The sequence below is a fragment of the Lepidochelys kempii genome, chromosome 1 (assembly GCF_965140265.1).
Source record: "Lepidochelys kempii isolate rLepKem1 chromosome 1, rLepKem1.hap2, whole genome shotgun sequence".
Taxonomy (NCBI): Eukaryota; Metazoa; Chordata; order Testudines; family Cheloniidae; genus Lepidochelys; species Lepidochelys kempii.
Genome location: NC_133256.1, coordinates 215,626,269 through 215,645,197, shown reverse-complemented (window position 1 = coordinate 215,645,197; position 18,929 = coordinate 215,626,269). Strand labels below are relative to the sequence as shown.

The 18,929-nt window shown below is 48.2% G+C and overlaps 2 protein-coding genes across 8 annotated transcripts in view; one reads left to right on the top strand and one right to left on the bottom strand.

The window, feature by feature from the left end:
* LOC140898919 (maestro heat-like repeat-containing protein family member 7) overlaps positions 1-4,195 on the top strand; it is a 77,647-nt gene extending 73,452 nt beyond the window's left edge. For all 7 annotated transcript variants that reach the window (XR_012155145.1, XM_073313535.1, XM_073313525.1 and 4 more), the window contains one exon: positions 2,090-4,195. The gene's annotated coding sequence lies outside the window, so the exon portion shown is untranslated. The remainder of the gene's footprint in view (positions 1-2,089) is intronic.
* LOC140898865 (antigen WC1.1-like) overlaps positions 1-18,929 on the bottom strand; it is a 60,763-nt gene that overhangs the window by 589 nt on the left and 41,245 nt on the right. Inside the window, exons 6-15 of the mRNA XM_073313395.1 lie at positions 18,018-18,332; positions 11,703-12,017; positions 11,067-11,129; positions 10,666-10,980; positions 8,112-8,142; positions 6,913-7,055; positions 4,514-4,609; positions 2,968-3,051; positions 1,771-1,860; positions 986-1,129 (exon numbers count right to left, since the gene is read on the bottom strand). Of these exons, the coding sequence (XP_073169496.1) occupies positions 986-1,129; positions 1,771-1,860; positions 2,968-3,051; positions 4,514-4,609; positions 6,913-7,055; positions 8,112-8,142; positions 10,666-10,980; positions 11,067-11,129; positions 11,703-12,017; positions 18,018-18,332 (1,596 nt within the window). The remainder of the gene's footprint in view (positions 1-985; positions 1,130-1,770; positions 1,861-2,967; positions 3,052-4,513; positions 4,610-6,912; positions 7,056-8,111; positions 8,143-10,665; positions 10,981-11,066; positions 11,130-11,702; positions 12,018-18,017; positions 18,333-18,929) is intronic.

Genomic DNA, 18,929 nt, shown 5'->3' with positions numbered 1-18,929 from the left:
ATTTAAGTACATAGCTCCCTGGCCGTCGAGCTCTGAAGGCAGCACTACTGCCAGCAGCAGCGGAGAAGTAAGAGTGGCAACACCATACTCTGCCATCCTTACTTCTGCGCTGCTGCTGGTGGCAGCGCTGCCTTCGAAGCTGGGCACCAGGAAAGTAGCCGCTGCTTTCTGCTCTGGCTTCTCATGCTGCCCCAGAATATATTCCATGCTCCACGGTTTGAGAACCGTTGCTCTACGGTGTGGGCTAGGAATTGTTCCTCCTTCAGTCTTCTGGCTTGGTCTAGAACAAGTTCTAATCCATCATCTCGATACATAGTCTAGAAATTAAAACCTTTGGTTTCCAGACCAGCTAACACTGCCCAGTGCCAGCTATAGCTACCTGTACATTGGTGAAAAAAATCCCAAGCACTTACCAGCCAGGAGCACTTACTTAAGGACATCAGAACTGTCACTGTGCCCTAACAATGAAGATAAGCATCAAGTACTAAGCAACGCACATTTCATCACCACTGCACCTCCTCTGCTCATGGCACAACAGGGAGGCGAGTGGAAATTTAGGCCAAGGATAATGGGCTAAGCCCGACTTTTACAGGAAGTGTCATGGGCTCTTTAGCATTTGTGCAGCAGTAACATGACTTTGGTTTATAAGATTCTGCCCAAAAGATACACGTTCAGTAAATAGGTAGGAATCCAGTACATCAAGAGTAGGGCAGCCACACAAGGATTTGAACCTAGAGCTTGAGGGAATCCTAGCTATCTTGCTGGTTTGACCAGGAAGTACCACCCAGCACAGATCCTACTTTTCCTCTCTCTATTTCCGGCACTGAATCCTCTTCTTTGAGGGGAGGGAATGGACAGATGAGAGAAGGAGAGTTTTTCTCACAGGTGTTGGGTTGGCCAGGGCTGTTCCCTTGCTGTGAACTCCACATTTCCAGCTACCCCACTCTGCAGAGACACTGTGAAGTGCAAACAGTTCTCCACTCACCTGTCTGTGCATCCCTGTCCCTGTCACTCGCCCCAGTGCCTTTGTCATCATTCTGTCCCAAGCCAGGGTCACCTTCAGGGACAGACACTTCTCTGGCATCATCGTAAACAGCCCCTGGGACGTCTCCAGGCAGGGCAGGGTCATCTGACGTGAAGATGTGCAGTAATTAAGAGAATATTCAAGGTGAAGACAGAAATAAACTACAAGCTGCAGATGCATCAGCCTCACTGGTCTCTGGGGATCTCTCAGCACTTAACTTCCACCTTCAGGACATTAAGAGAAGCCCTCCTCTGGAACCCTCAGACTGGGGGATTTCACATATCACATTGATTTGATATATTTCAGGAGCTAATTGAGAGGATCCTAGAGCTCCCAGATTACAAGTGTGGAGGGGTCGGGGAGCCAGCTAATAAGGTTGGAACATGGGTCCTTGGGTGAAAAATCTCTATGTCCCACACCAGCACAGTGTGTCTGACACAGATGTATACAAACTGGGGCAGTGACCTGAGCCAAGTATAGTGTGGGCAGCTCCTGAGCAAACTGCTCCTTCAGTCCCTGCTATGGGCCTTTATTATGCCTTAGGACATCACATGCTTCCCTACACCTGGGCCTCCACACAGCTCTTGTCATGCATCTGGTCAGCGCCCCCAGCGTTACGGCCAATAGACAATACTGGTGGGTGAACTTTCTGGTTTTCTTAACAAACCACTATTGTCCCTGTTGGGAAATACAGTTAGTTTTTCGTCAGGGTGACGTTGCTTCCAGGAGGCGGATTCACTGCTCACCTCGGTCGTCTGGAGTCTGGGGGACGTCGTTCAAGGCAGGCTCCTCCACGTTATCGTAATCCAGCTGAGACCCCCCTGGGGAAACTCCCTCTGGAACAGCAAACACCACACTCAGCCCATGGCACCAGCAGCATCTCTTCAGTGCAGGTGGCCCTTCTAACTAGAGCTGTGTATCATGGCACGTGTGAGGGGAAGTCACAGGGGCCCATGGGGAGAACGGCACAAGTCAGAGAACTACAGTAAAACAGGAGTCCCAGAAATAACAAGGGGCCAATCCTGTCCCTGCAGAATCCAACAGCAGCTCTTTCATCTGTTTCAGTGGGAGCAGGATCTGGGCTTGTGCTGAGATAACAGGTTGGAACATGGGTTCCAGAGCCGGCCTGTGTGAATCCAGCTGATCTGTGCAGACAGGTTTGAATTTTCCTTTTACACCGGGGAGGGGGAACCTCCCCTGTGCAGGAATTAAAGCTCCCGCTAGAAGGTTGATGGCCTGATCCTTTGTCAGCTCCTGCTCTCCATTGGCCTCTTAGGCAGCCCAGGGCACAGCTTGGCAGCGCTCCAGCTTCTCAGCAGAACTGGCTCATCTGCTCAGTGTCTTCTCCCCGAGCCACAGGCTTAATTCCCACAGGGCCCAAATCATGGACTCCCTTGACAGCAGCTGGGGTAGAAATGCCGCCCTGTTTATCATTAGAGATGGGGCCAGGCCAGGAAGTGCAGGTCTAGGATTTTGCTTCAGCCTGTTATAGCGACAGGTGCCAGCCCCAAAACTGAGATTCAGAGCTGGGGTCAGAATCTGCAAATCCCTCCACCCCCCAAAGTTCTGGTGGGTTTGGATCAGTGAGCTGGGCTGAGCCCATCTGTAATTATAACATAGGACTATCTTCCCCTCTCTCTTGCGGACAAGAGATGAGCCCTGCTGGGCACTGACGCCTCCACCCAAAGAGACTGATCCATCTCCTCCAGCTGCTCACCTGGGGAGGTCACTGGGAGCTACTCCGAGGGGTGTGTGCTCAGAAGATTGTCACATGTTCCCTTCCTGAGATTCTGACAGAAATCCTGTTCAATGGGATGAGACCCAACTGTGTAAAATGGGAACTATGTGAGGGGAAATGGCTGCGATTGCAGAAAGTGTCATAGAAATTCATTTCTCTGCCCAGATTTGGGTCTCTCGGCCTGAGTCTGCCCCTGCCCCGTTACCTTGTTCTGATCCAGGATCGTTTTCCCCCTCGCTGTCCCCGGTGTAATACTGCAGCTTCGTCACCGAGACATCTGAACAGGAGACTGGAGAGACCAGAACCAGAAATTCATCACAGTGAGAACAGCACAACTGTGGGACTGGGAACACATCCGGGGCCTGGAGCAGGATTTCCAGTCTCAGTCTATACCTTCTTCTACAGGACATGGTGACTCACAGCAACTCTGAGCAGTGAGAGGCTGACACAGACTCCCCAAGAGAAATCTCCATGTTATTGTGGTAAATGTGACTGAGGGGGATGATATAATCTGACCTGAAAGATGCTGTGGTGAGTGAAGGGAACGTCTCTGGCTGCTGGTCCAGGGAAGTTCCACAATTCTCCTGGCCTCCTCAGCCATAGAGGGGACTCCTCCTTCTTAAGGGTAAATACCCACCTCCCCCATGAATCAGTCAATCAGCTTTCCGTGGTGTTTCCATATTAAACCAAGGAACGCGCAGAACAGAGTCTGTGATTCATAAATTTGTTAGTCTCTAAGGTGCCACAAGTACCCCTTTTCTTTTTGTGATTCACTGTAACCATCTTGGCAGTGATGCTGGGAGATGCCCTGAGCATGTTCCTAGAGCCCCACCACAGCACAGCCCTTGGGCAGGATGTTCCCATCAGACATTGAGACAAAATGGCACTAAGGATAAAAGGGCCGGGACTCAAAGTCATGAGGCTCTCCTGGGCTGATCTCTCTGCTCTGGAAGCAGGAGGGAGCTGACACAACAGACCAGTGGCTGCAGTGGGAGGGGGGCAAAGAACATCCCCTGCTCCAGTGCTCCAAAGAAGTTCTCAAATGATAGTTTAGCCTGCCCCAGGCAGTCGCTTTCCTGACCCCTCACTGGTTACATGCCAAGGCTGCAGTACGGGCAGATGGGAAATTAACTGTCCCTAGAATTGGGACACTCAGTGTATGGTGGGAAGGAAACCCATCTCCCTCAGTCTACATGAGTAACTGCTGGTCTAACCACAGACCCACAGCTCCCACAGCTAGAGCTTGGCAAAAAAAACAGATGGTTTGGTTTTCTGACCATTGGGGGGAAAAGCAAAACATAAGATTGTTTTGAGTTGAGCCAAAAATGACTTTTTTGGGGCAATTTTTGGGAAATGCAAAAGTAAAGAAAAAGTTTAATGAAACCATTTGGTGTTCTTTTGGACATTAGTTAATTTTTGTTTATTTGTTTTTTTCCCGATAATATTAAAGGAAATTTCTAATGGAAAAGTAATATCCAATTGAAAAAAACAAAATGTTTTCTTTAGAAAGTGTTGAAATGAATCGTTCTGTGTGTATTTGGAACAATTGGGTGATATCGACAAGAATTTGTGAAATGTTTCGGTGTCTCTGAATCTGCATTTTTCACCAAAACATTTTGCAATGGAGACTTGTGCCCAGCTCCAATGACAAGCTCACAGGGCTGAAGCTGCAGTGATTTAACTCTGGGTCAGGGCCTCAGATGGACAGGGCATTAGATAGCTGCTCCCTGTTAAGAGTGAGACCCACAGACCTGAGCGACTGAACATCTCCTGCTTCTCTCTCATCAGGTTATAATCAATCTCCTCGTACACGGCCTCAGAGAAGGGATCCAAGGGTCTTCTGGAGCCTGAAAACAAAGGGCAGGGTTTGCACAGGGTCATTGAAACCAGAGATGGGAAACACTGTTAGCTTATTCAGCCCCTCCCCCGGGCCCATGTCAGCCTGAACCCTACAGCACATTCCCAGTGCTGGAATTTAAATGAGCCAGGTGACAGGGTTTCTTTTCCACAGCATCCCTTTGATGATGGTTCCCAGGGCTAGACCGCTGTCAGGAAGCTTCCTCACATTCATCTTAAATGTTCCCTTTTTAATCTCATCCCATTATTCCTGGATATTCCCCTTCGGAGCATCTTAAATAATTCTTCCCCCACGCAGGTGTTTATCTGCAAAATGGTGAGAACATCTTTATTTTTCATCGAGTTTAAGGCCAGAAGGGACCATCTGAACATCTAGTCTAACCTCCTGTATAACACAGGCCACTGCATTTCACCCAGATACTCCTAGGTTTGAGCCCAAAGATGCACTTAGAGTAAAGCATTTCAGTCCTCAGGAGAATAAACTATTGTGTGTCACAGGTAGAAAGCAGGAGCGAGTAAGGTATCACCAATGCCCAAGGGCCCCACAGTGGCAGGGAACTGATTACTTGAGAGATGCCTTGATAATCCTGGCAGGTGATCCACGCTCCATGCTTCAGAGGAAGAGGAATATCCCTCAAGGTCCCTTTTTGCCAACCTGACCTGGGGGGAAATTCCTTCCTGACCCCAAATCTGACAATTGGTTTGATCCTGAACACGTGGAAAAGACACACCAGTCAGATATCTTTGAAAGAGGTTTCTCTGTATCACCTCAGAAGACTGGTCCAGCCCATCCAGTGACACATATCCCTCTGTAGCTAATGTCTGATGCTTCAGAGGAGGGCAAGAAACAAAACAAAGCAAAACAAAACACAAAGATGGGGGCTTCCCAGAATTCCTTCCTGACCCCTGCAGGTCACTGGCTGAAGCCCTGAAGCAAGAGATCTGATTATAGTCATTGTCTTACTGCAAAGTTGTGACTGTTACATGTATGTTGATGGCAATCCCGTCCTTTATCTTCTTGCCAAGGAGCTGGTCGCTAATGTTTGTATAAAGCGTGTTATAGATGTAAAATCCCCGACAAGTGCCAGCTTTGAGTACAAGACAGTAAAATGCTCCTTTCCCACACTTCTCCTAACTAAGATTGTCTTTTCTACTGGATCACTCTCTTCACAACTATTTACCACAGCTCTATTTTTATACATCTTTTTTCCTTGACAATATTTCCAATTTCTCTCGGTCCCTTTTCCATGATGTCTCTCCTCATGATATTCAGATCCCCTCCCTGTGGCAGATACTGCAGCTCCAGGCAGTATCTTTGGGAATCACTATATTAAAGCTATGAATGGTTTATGTTCTACTGCATGTTGGAGGGTTACCACAGCTCCTCCAGGAAGAAAAAACACTGAGTGTGTGTGTGGGGTGGATGGGTGGGTGGGTGGGTGGGTGGGTGGTTAAGATGAATCACTGAGATTATAAACAACTCCAGAAAGGTAAAAACCTTCAGGGTGGTTTATACAGATTGGTTCAAACTGGGTTACCAGAGACCAAGAGACAAAGGAGGACTTCTGATATGAAAGGCTGAGTTTAAAAAGACTCAGGGCCTTCATTTTGATTCTGCAAATGGGCAGGACCTTCTGTCCATAGGGATCCCAACACTGTATTGTTGGAGGGATGTTGGTCTACCAGGCTGCCCATGAGGAAGATGGGTGAATTCTGGTATGATCACCAAGTGTGGAGGAATTTTTATTGTTTTTAATGTTTTCTCTGTCATACTTTTATCTAGGAATAAGGTCTAATCTGTTGAGAGAGAGCTGCGTGGTAATTTGTAACTACTAGCAATGCCCTGCTCATAGCCCTTGGGGAGAAAGCACAGCATGGGGGCTGGCCTGTAGGGAGACTGGTTTGCTGCGGGTATCACAGTGGAAGGCAGGGGACTGTGCAGTCTTAAAAACCCCTCACCGCAAGGAGATGGGACAGGGGTTTCCCACCCAGAGACAGGTGACGGGAGGAGGCCTGAGTAGGCACTCCTGGAGTGGATCACCGGAGGGTGGGGGTGGATGGGGATACAGATGTCGTTTCTCTGAAAATGTGAAGGTCCCTAGCCAGTATCATCTCCAGATTTCATGGCTGGGCTATTCCACTGCCAGATAGTTAATGAAATATTCAATGAGAGAGGAGTTAACAGGCACCCTTGGCCACCCCACCCAGCCTGGTATCGCCCCTCACCCTGACACCCTGCAGCCCCCCTGCTATTGCAGAAGCATTTCACACAGTGACACCAATCAGGACCCACCTCTGCGCTGTGCCCTGGCACTTCGCACCTGCGCCCCCAGGATGATTAAGACCAGGCAGAGCAGGGCCCCCAGGATAATGCAGATGACCACGGGCACCGTGACTCTCCCACCGTTGGTCGGAGGGTGGTGCGGGGGAGCTGGATGGAAATGAACATGCGACATGAGAGATTAGCCTGTGAGAGTTGGGGGAGTCCAGGGAGCTCCCCAGTTATTCATTGCAGGGCCCAGGACAGCAGGGTAATGGGCTGGGACACAGTCTGTGCACCATGGGGGCAGCTCACAGCATGCTGTTTAAATCATGGGCCCTGCTCTGTCAGCTGGAGCCAGCAGACAGGAATCCTCTGGCTCAGCATGGCCTGCAGCTCCCACCCGGGTGTCATTCGCCCTCAGGTATCACAGGCCATGGAAAAAAGAAAAGGAGTACTTGTGGCACCTTAGAGACTAACCAATTTATTTGAGCATAGGGAGAGTGGTCACTTTGGATAAGCTATTACCAGCAGGAGAGTGAGTTTGTGTGTTTATGGGGGTGGGGGGGGGTGAGAAAACCTGGATTTGTGCTGGAAATGGCCCACCTTGATTATCATGCACATTGTAGGGAGAGTGGTCACTTTGGATAAGCTATTACCAGCAGGAGAGTGAGTTTGTGTGTGTGGTTTTTGGAGGGGGGTGAGGGGGTGAGAGAACCTGGATTTGTGCAGGAAATGGCCCAACTTGATTATCATACACATTGTGAATAGAGTGGTCACTTTGGATGGGCTATTACCAGCAGGAGAGTGAGTTTGTGTGTGTGTGGGGGGGGGGGGGGGGGAGGGAGGGTGAGAAAACCTGGATTTGTGCTGGAAATGGCCCAACTTGATGATCACTTTAGATAAGCTATTACCAGCAGGACAGTGGGGTGGGAGGAGGTATTGTTTCATGGTCTCTGTGTGTATATAATGTCTTCTGCAGTTTCCACGGTATGCATCCGATGAAGTGAGCTGTAGCTCACGAAAGCTCATGCTCAAATAAATTGGTTAGTCTCTAAGGTGCCACAAGTACTCCTTTTCTTTTTGCGAAGACAGACTAACACGGCTGTTACTCTGAAACAGGCCATGAAAAGGAGCTCCTTCCCCCAGGCTGCAGCTTGCAGCTCATCCGCTGTGACCCAGCCCCAGGGAAATTTAACCCTTGATGGGAGGAGGGGGATGCTTTAACTGGGGTATTTGGAAAATCTGTCCTCTCTGTCAGACCTGCAAAATTAAAGGGAGGAAACTTGGAACCTGTAGTAGGGGGCAGGTGACATGTTTGTTCCCGGGGGGATCCTCACCTCTGAGAGTCCCCGGTTGTTTCCAGCTGTCACCTCCACAAACTCCCTCACAGCAGCACAAGACCTGTTTGTTCGTGATTGGGGGGGGGGGGGGAGAAGGAGGGAGAAAGGAGTCCAGGAGAGCTGGCTCTCTTTTAAAGAATCCTTACTGAGGTTACAGGGACAAACCATCCCGATTTGTAGAAAAAATAGTAAATATGGCAGGCGACCAGCTTGGCTTAACAGTGAAATCCTTGCTGATCTTAAACACAGAAAAGAAGCTCACAAGAAGTGGAAGATTGGACAAATGACCAGGGAAGCGTATAAAAATATTGCTCAGGGATGCAGGAGTGAAATCAGGAGGGCCAAATCACACCTGGAGTTGCAGCTAGCAAGAGATGTTAAGAGTAACAAGAAGGGTTTCTTCAGGTATGTTAGCAACAAGAAGAAAGTCAAGGAAAGTGTGGGCCCCTTACTGAATGAGGGAGGCAACCTAGTGACAGAGGATGTGGAAAAAGCTAATGTACTCAATGCTTTTTTTGCCTCTGTCTTCACGAACAAGGTCAGCTCCCAGACTATTGCACTGGGCAGCACAGCATGGGGAGGAGGTGACCAGCCCTCTGTGGAGAAAGAAGTGGTTCGGGACTATTTAGAAAAGCTGGATGAGCACAAGTATCCACTGCATCCGAGAGTGCTAAAGGAGTTGGCAGATGTGATTGCAGAGCCATTGGCCATTATCTTTGAAAACTCATGGCGATCGGGGGAAGTCCCGGACAACTGGAAAAAGGCTAATGTTGTGCCCATCTTTAAAAAAGGGAAGAAGGAGGATCCTGGGAACTACAGGCCAGTCAGCTCACCTCAGTCCCTGGAAAAATCATGGAGCAGGTCCTCAAGGAATCAATTCTGAAGCACTTAGAGGAGAGGAAAGTGATCAGGAACAGTCAGCATGGATTCACCAAGGGCAAGTCATGCCTGGCTAATCTCATTGCCTTCTATGACGAGATAACTGGCTCTGTGGATGAGGGAAAAGTGGTGGACGTGTTGTTCCTTGAGTTTAGCAAAGCTTTTGACATGGTCTCCCACAGTATTCTTGCCAGCAAGTTAAAGAAGTATGGGCTGGATGAATGGACTATAAGGTGGATAGAAAGTTGGCCAGATTGTCGGGCTCAATGGGTAGGGATCAATGGCTCCATGTCTAGTTGGCAGCCGGTATCAAGTGGAGTGCCCCAAGGGTCGGTCTTTGGGCCGGTTTTGTTCAATATCTTCATAACTGATCTGGAGGATGGTATGGATTGCACCCTCAGCAAGTTTGCAGAGGACACTAAACTGAGAGGAGAGGTAGATATGCTGGAGGGTAGGGATAGGATACAGAGCGCCCTAGATAAATTACAGGATTGGACCAAAAGAAATCTGATGAGGTTCAACAAGGACAAGTGCAGAGTCCTGCACTTAGGATGGAAGAATCCCATATACCGCTACAGACTAGGGACCGAATGGCTCAGTAGCAGTTCTGCAGAAAAGGACCTAGGGGTTACAGTGGACGAGAAGCTGGATATGAGTCAACAGTGTGCCCTTGTTGCCAAGAAGGCAAATGGCATTTTGGGATGTATAAGTAGGGGCATTGCCAGCAGATCGAGGGACGTGATCGTTCCCCTCTATTCGACACTGGTGAGGCCTCATCTGGAGTACTGTATCCAGTTTTGGGCCCCACACTACAAGAAGGATGTGGAAAAATTGGGAAGAGTCCAGCGGAGGGCAACAAAAATGATTAGGGGACTGGAACACATGACTTATGAGGAGAGGCTGAGGAAACTGAGATTGTTTAGTATGCGGAAGAGAAGAATGAGGGGGGGATTTGATAGCTGCTTTCAGCTACCTGAAAGGGGTTTCCAAAGAGGATGGATCTAGACTGTTCTCAGTGGTAGCTGATGACAGAACAAGGAGTAATGGTCTCAAGTTGCAGTGGGGAAGGTTTAGGTCGGATATTAGGAAAAAATTTTTCACTAGGAGGGTGGTGAAACACTAGAATGTGTTACCTAGGGAGGTGGTGGGATCTCCTTCCTTAGAAGTTTTTAAGGTCATGCTTGACAAAGCCCTGGCTGGGATGATTTAGTTGGGGATTGGTCCTGCTTTGAGCAGGGGGTTGGACTAGATAACCTCCTGAGGTCCCTTCCAACCCTGATATTCTATGACTCTATGATTTGGGACCGAAGTCCCTTGTGCTCTGTGCAGCAATGAGGACTCTCATAACAAACCAGCACAGTGGGGCCTGTGATGGATGCAGGGGCTATGTGGGCTGATGCCTGAGCCAGTCTGACCCCACAAAGGTTCCACCCCTCAACATCCAGGATGCTCCAGCACACAGGAGATGGGAGGGCCTGGTCTGGGACCAAAGGGGATGGGTGGGCTAAACCATCCTTTTCCCTGAATATTACAGCATGTAGCAGAAACATCTCCTGTCACTCACCTGAGCAATTCACGGCAGCATCTTCCTTATGACCACAGTTGCTCTCACCCCAGGGCTTGGCAGGACAGTCCCAGAGAGATGACTCTGTCCCTCTGCAATTCAACGTCTCCACCCAGATGGGACCAGTCCCCTCGCCGAATGCAGCCTCGCCCGGGGCAGATACAGCAGAGCCACAGCCCAGTTGTTGACACAAAACATTAGCATCTGCCATGTCCCAGGAGTCATCACAAATTGTTCCCCAGGAGCCAAGGTACCAAACCTCCACTCTCCCCGAGCATCTGTCCTCTCCTCCCACGACACGTAACTTGTCCTGGTCTGGAAATACAGAAACCTCACATGTTACTGGAACAGCTGGGAAAGTCCTTAGGGACCACGAGGGAGACAGTGAGAAGCAGAGATACCTGTGCAGCTTGGAGAGTTTGGGCATTCGGCAAACAGGGTCTGAGTTGGTTTTGGTTTTTTTCCTATGGAGAGAAAAAGCTGAGGTGAATGCACTGGGCTGTGTGTGTGATGTGGGAGTAGAATTTATCTGTATTTTAAACCCCTAATTTCAGCACTGTCTGAACCAAAATGTGAACTCTGGGTCATTTAATACCTAATTAATTTGCTATTCAGCTGTTACTCAGACACACAGGCCGACATGCACCCAGACTTGTGGGGGATTCCAGTTCTGACCCAAACTGCACAGCCTGGGTCCATCTCTGAGTGTTCATCCCAAAAGGATTAATAACCACAGAGCTGCCTCATGACGGCCTCTAGGGAGAGGCTTTTCTCGGCTCTCAGACTACCTTATCGCAGTGTCTAACACCGGTCTCTTTTAAAATTAATTGATTAAATTCCATGTTTGTTGTTAATCAGACAAATGCTTGTTCTTATAAAACATCATGAAAATATATTTGTATCTTGTGTTGAGAATTTAAATCTGCCTACACTGAGATGTGAACAACAACAGAAGTTCTATCCTAACCCTTCAATTAATTAAACACATCGTGTACATGTGGGTTTGCACACGCACATGCAGGTAGTTTCAGAATTACCAGTGCAAGAAATATGGGTCTCTTCTGCTCGGTTATCACACGACTTTGGATCCCAAGGGTCTGACAGGCACTGCCAGAGGGAGCTGTGCTGCTCACTGCATGCAACGTGGTCCAACCACATGGGACCAGAACCTGCTCCATATTCAAAGTCACTTGCAATCTGCCCTTTGTCCCCACAGTTCAGCTGTTTGCAGACAATTGCTGGGGTGACTCCAGAAATCTGATTGGAGCAAACACTGCCCCACGACCCATTGTAGAAAACCTCCAGCCGCCCAGCACAGTCACTGTTGCTCACCAGCCTCAGATCTGTGAACTCTAGAAGAAAATGCAGAAAAAGGGAATTTAAATCATTTGATTCTGAAATGAACTGGGGTGTGAAGAGTGAAATCCCAGCGATTGCTAACGATCCTGTGCATCATTCTGCAGGAGCAACTGCTAGAGAACCAGTCCAAGAGTAAGAGACTCTTTTAGACACCACAGGCCCCTTCGAAATACAGTGGGCATCTCTGGAAGGCCACCATTTAGCAGCAGCTACATAGAGATTGTAATAGATAAAGGCCGGGAAGGATTATGACATTGGCAGGCCAGATGCCAGCTCTTGCCCAGGCTGCAGGCCTTGGCTGAAAACTTACAATCTTGTAGCTGGAGACCAGGCAGGGTCACATGTGTGTTAGTTTTGCTGAAAACAGGTATTAGTCTTGGAAGAATTATTGAGTGTTTAGACTTTATGAAATGCTGGTTAGTTGCTGCAGGCATTAATCTCACTTGTAATGTCTGTGGTCCATGCTACAAGAACATATGCAAGTTTTGCTTTATAACTGAAAATGTTTGCTCTGAACTTGTGAACTCAGGCACGGGAATGATCCCCGCCGCCCATCCCCTGCATGTAGTACATGCAGAAGGTCTTATCCCATTGCTTTGAAGGCTGGAAGAGGGAAATAAAAATAATAGATGGGAAGATTTTTCATCTTTTTGGCTGTTTGAACTCTGACAGAGCTAAAGAAACCAAACTGAAGCCCGAGACCCCAAGGGGTTACCCTTGGATCAGCGCTGAAGGACATTTGGAATTGACAGATCACTACAACTCTGTCACTCCGAGGATATAAATGGTAACTCATTTGTGTGTAGATGATTGCTTGCTTTAACCGTGTAAACAACCCTTTTATTTCTTTTTCCTAATGAATAAACCTGTATATAGTTTATTACAGGATTGGCCACAGGCATTGTCTTTGGTGTAAGATCCAGGGTACCAAGTGATCTGAGTAAGTGGCTGGTCTCTTGGGATTGGAAGAAACCTGAATGTGATGTGATTTTTGGTGTAAGTGACCACTTATCACTAAGTCCAGTTTGTTTGGGTGACAATAGCCTGGAGAGTCTAAGGGGACGGTCTGTGACTCCATGGTAAGATAGAAAAGGAGTACTTGTGGCACCTTAGAGACTAACCAATTTATTTGAGCATGAGCTTTCGTGAGCTACAGCTCACTTCATCAGATGCATGCCGTGGAAACTGCAGCAGACTTTATATATACACAGAGAATATGAAAAAATACCTCCTCCCAACCCATTGTCCAGCTGGTAATAGCTTATCTAAAGTGATCATCAGGTGGGCCATTTCCAGCACAAATCCAGGTTTTCTCACCCTCCACCCCCCCACACAAATTCACTCTCCTGCTGGTGATAGCCCATCCAAAGTGACAACTCTTTACACAATGTGCATGATAATAAAGTTGGGCCATTTCCTGCACAAATCCAGGTTCTCTCACCCCCTCACCCCCCTCCCAAAAACCACACACACAAACTCACTATCCTGCTGGTAATAGCTCATCCAAAGTGACCATTCTCCCTACAATGTGCATAATTAAGGTGGGCCATTTCCAGCACAAATCCAGGTTTTCTCACATCCCCCCCACCCCCATACACACACAAACTCACTCTCCTGCTGGTAATAGCTCATCCAAACTGACCACTCTCCAAGTTTAAATCCAAGTTAAACCAGAACATCTGGGGGGGGGGAGGGTAGGAAAAAACAAGAGGAAATAGGCTACCTTGCATAATGACTTAGCCACTCCCAGTCTCTATTTAAGCCTAAATTAATAGTATCCAATTTGCAAATGAATTCCAATTCAGCAGTTTCTCGCTGGAGTCTGGATTTGAAGTTTTTTTGTTTTAAGATAGCGACCTTCATGTCTGTGATTGCGTGACCAGAGAGATTGAAGTGTTCTCCGACTGGTTTATGAATGTTATAATTCTTGACATCTGATTTGTGTCCATTTATTCTTTTACGTAGAGACTGTCCAGTTTGACCAATGTACATGGCAGAGGGGCATTGCTGGCACATGATGGCATATATCACATTGGTGGATGTGCAGGTGAACGAGCCTCTGATAGTGTGGCTGATGTTATTAGGCCCTGTGATGGTGTCCCCTGAATAGATATGTGGGCACAATTGGCAACGGGCTTTGTTGCAAGGATAAGTTCCTGGGTTAGTGGTTCTGTTGTGTGGTATGTGGTTGTTGGTGAGTATTTGCTTCAGGTTGCGGGGCTGTCTGTAGGCAAGGACTGGCCTGTCTCCCAAGATTTGTGAGAGTGTTGGGTCATCCTTTAGGATAGGTTGTAGATCCTTAATAATGCGTTGGAGGGGTTTTAGTTGGGGGCTGAAGGTGACGGCTAGTGGCGTTCTGTTATTTTCTTTGTTAGGCCTGTCCTGTAGTAGGTAACTTCTGGGAACTCTTCTGGCTCTATCAATCTGTTTCTTTACTTCTGCAGGTGGGTATTGTAGTTGTAAGAAAGCTTGACAGAGATCTTGTAGGTGTTTGTCTCTGTCTGAGGGGTTCGAGCAAATGCGGTTGTATCGCAGAGCTTGGCTGTAGACGATGGATCATGTGGTGTGGTCAGGGTGAAAGCTGGAGGCATGCAGGTAGGAATAGCGGTCAGTAGGTTTCCGGTATAGGGTGGTGTTTATGTGACCATTGTTTATTAGCACTGTAGTGTCCAGGAAGTGGATCTCTTGTGTGGACTGGACCAGGCTGAGGTTGGTGGTGGGATGGAAATTGTTGAAATCATGGTGGAATTCCTCAAGGGCTTCTTTTCCATGGGTCCAGATGATGAAGATGTCATCAATATAGCGCAAGTAGAGTAGGGGCTTTAGGGGACGAGAGCTGAGGAAGCGTTGTTCTAAATCAGCCATAAAAATGTTGGCATACTGTGGGGCCATGCGGGTACCCATAGCAGTGCCGCTGATCTGAAGGTATACATTGTCCCCAAATGTGAAATAGTTATGGGTAAGGACAAAGTCACAAAGTTCAGCCACCAGGTTAGCCGTGACATTATCGGGGATAGTGTTCCTGACGGCTTGTAGTCCATCTTTGTGTGGAATGTTGGTGTAGAGGGCTTCTACATCCATAGTGGCCAGGATGGTGTTATCAGGAAGATCACCGATAGATTGAAGTTTCCTTAGGAAGTCAGTGGTGTCTCGAACGTAGCTGGGAGTGCTGGTAGCGTAGGGCCTGAGGAGGGAGTCTACATAGCCAGACAATCCTGCTGTCAGGGTGCCAATGCCCGAGATGATGGGGCGCCCAGGATTTCCAGGTTTATGGATCTTGGGTAGTAGATAGAATATCCCAGGTCGGGGTTCCAGGGGTGTGTCTGTGCGGATTTGATCTTGTGCTTTTTCAGGAAGTTTCTTGAGCAAATGCTGTAGTTGCTTTTGGTAACTCTCAGTGGGATCATAGGGTAATGGCTTGTAGAAACTCGTGTTGGAGAGCTGCCGAGCAGCCTCTTGTTCATATTCCGACCTATTCATGATGACAAGAGCACCTCCTTTGTCAGCCTTTTTGATTATGATGTCAGAGTTGTTTCTGAGGCTGTGGATGGCATTGTGTTCTGCACGGCGGAGGTTATGGGGCAAGTGATGCTGCTTTTCCACAATTTCAGCCCGTGCACGTCGGCGGAAGCACTCTATGTAGAAGTCCAGTCTGCTGTTTCGACCTTCAGGAGGAGTCCACCTAGAATCCCTCTTTCTGTAGTGTTGGTAGGGAGGTCTCTGTGGATTAGTATGTTGTTCAGAGGTATTTTGGAAATATTCCTTGAGTCGGAGACGTCAAAAATAGGATTCTAGGTCACCACAGAACTGTATCATGTTCGTGGGGGTGGAGGGGCAGAAGGAAAGGCCCCGAGATTGTGCCCACATATCTATTCAGGGGACACCATCACAGGGCCTAATAACATCAGCCACACTATCAGAGGCTCGTATACCTGCACATCCACCAATGTGATATATGCCATCATGTGCCAGCAATGCCCCTCTGCCATGTACATTGGTCTCTACGTAAAAGAATAAATGGACACAAATCAGATGTCAAGAATTATAACATTCATAAACCAGTCGGAGAACACTTCAATCTCTCTGGTCACGCAATCACAGACATGAAGGTCGCTATCTTAAAACAAAAAAACTTCAAATCCAGACTCCAGCGAGAAACTGCTGAATTGGAATTCATTTGCAAATTGGATACTATTAATTTAGGCTTAAATAGAGACTGGGAGTGGCTAAGTCATTATGCAAGGTAGCCTATTTCCTCTTGTTTTTTCCTACCCTCCCCCCCCCAGATGTTCTGGTTTAACTTGGATTTAAACTTGGAGAGTGGTCAGTTTGGATGAGCTATTACCAGCAGGAGAGTGAGTTTGTGTGTTTATGGGGGTGGGGGGGATGTGAGAAAACCTGGATTTGTGCTGGAAATGGCCCACCTTAATTATGCACATTGTAGGGAGAATGGTCACTTTGGATGAGCTATTACCAGCAGGATAGTGAGTTTGTGTGTGTGGTTTCTGGGAGGGGGGTGAGGGGGTGAGAGAACCTGAATTTGTGCAGGAAATGGCCCAACTTTATTATCATGCACATTGTGTAAAGAGTTGTCACTTTGGATGGGCTATCACCAGCAGGAGAGTGAATTTGTGTGGGGGGGTGGAGGGTGAGAAAACCTGGATTTGTGCTGGAAATGGCCCACCTGATGATCACTTTAGATAAGCTATTACCAGCTGGACAATGGGTTGGGAGGAGGTATTTTTTCATATTCTCTGTGTATATATAAAGTCTGCTGCAGTTTCCACGGCATGCATCCGATGAAGTGAGCTGTAGCTCACGAAAGCTCATGCTCAAATAAATTGGTTAGTCTCTAAGGTGCCACAAGTACTCCTTTTCTTTTTGCGAATACAGACTAACACGGCTGTTACTCTGAAACATGGTAAGATAGATACAGTGATCCAGGACTAAGTTCCCTCTGAGCTGCGTGGCCATGTGGACGCACAGAAGGCTATCAAAGGCCACATAGGCAAGCAGCCACAGAGGCCTAGACTGGAGAGGCACCTCTTCCCCAGCCCCAGAGCTGCTGCAGTAGGGAGAGGTGCCTCTCCCCTGGCCCCAGGCTGCTGCAGCAAGAGAGTCCTTGGGGGAGTCCTCTCTTCCTGCTGCAGCCCCAGGGCAGCCAGAACTACAAACCCCTCATCCCTGGCCCCACCCCAGAGCTCGCACCCCCAGCCAGAGCCCTCACCCTGTGCACAGCCACCCTCTGCCCCAGCCCTGAGCTGCCTCCCACATTCTGAACCCCTCAGCCCCAACCCCACCACACATCACCTCTAGACTGGTGCACAGAACAAAATTCATTCCGCACATGGATGTAAAAAGTAGAGGGAACAATGGTCCAGGAGTTCACATCTGTTACCCTCTTGGTGAAATCTACTTATAGAGCACACCAGCAATTTGGGGTATTGCCTTGTTTCTCACCATCTGCCCTGAGGTGGGCACTCAGTGCCGTGAGCCGCTCCAGACAGTGTGACAGGGATCATGAGATCAAATAATTTGAGCTTCTGTAAAACAGCTGCATAGAGCCTAATAACTTGAGTTTGATGTAAGTATAGCTTCCAGAAAGGCATCCAGTCTAGACAGGAAGACTTCAAGAGATGCAGAATGCACCATTTCCCTGGTAGTTTGTTCTGATGGTTAATCACCCTCCCTGTTAAAAACCTGGGCCTTATTTCTGATCTGAATTTGTCTGCTTTCAGCTTCTAGCCATCAACTCTTGTTCTGCCTTTCTGCATTAGTTTAAAGAGCATTCTAAGGGAAATCTTGCAATATCTCCAACACCTCTGGGTGGGAGCTGAGGACTTTCCATTGGAGACCCTGGTAGGTAGTTACACAAGGGAAAGGGAGGCAGAGACAGTCAGTGAGAGTATCATTCTCAGCAATCTCCTTCAACATCTGCCCCCTCCATTTAATCCCCTGGTAACCAGGCTCACGTGAGCATTCCCAGAACAGACCTGAGCAGAGAACTCCCGCGTCCTCTTTGTGTCTGCAGTTGTGCTGGCCCCAGCCCCCGGAACGACACGCCCAGAGATCGGATTCATTCCCAGAGCAGTTCACATCGTCCAGCCAGATCTGCCCGGATCCTTGCCCATAATGAGCAGAGACAGTTGCATTGATGGCACGTCCACATCCCAGTTGTTTGCAAACGACATAGGAGTCTGACAGATCCCAGGAATCATCACAGACAGTCCCCCAGCTGCCATTGTAATAAATCTCCACTCTCCCGGCACAACGACCTGCCCCATTCACCAGTCTGATCTGCCGGCTTCCTGCAGGGATAGATCCCAGCTGTTAATATGTATTTTCCTACTGAACAGAAAATGTTTCACATAATCATAGAATATCAGGGTTTGAAGGGACCTCAGGAGGTCATCTAGTCCAACCCCCTGCTCAAAGCAGGACCAATCCCCAACTAAATCATCCCAGCCAGGGCTTTGTCAAGCCTGACCTTAAAAACTTCTAAGGAAGGAGATTTCACCACCTCCCTAGGTAACACATTCCAGTGTTTCACCACCCTCCTAGTGAAAAAGTTTTTCCTAATATCCGACCTAAACCTCCCCCACTGCAACTTGAGGCCATTACTCCTCGTTCTGTCATCTGCTACCACTGAGAACAGTCTAGATCCATCCTCTTTGGAACCCCATTTCAGGTGGCTGAAAGCAGCTATCAAATCCCCCCTCATTCTTCTCTTCCGCATACTAAACAATCTCAGTTTCCTCAGCCTCTCCTCATAAGTCATGTGTTCCAGTCCCTTAATCATTTTTGTTGCCCTCCGCTGGACTCTCTCCAATTTTTCCATATCCTTCTTGTAGTGTGGGGCCCAAAACTGGACACAGTACTCCAGATGAGGCCTCACTAGTGTCAAA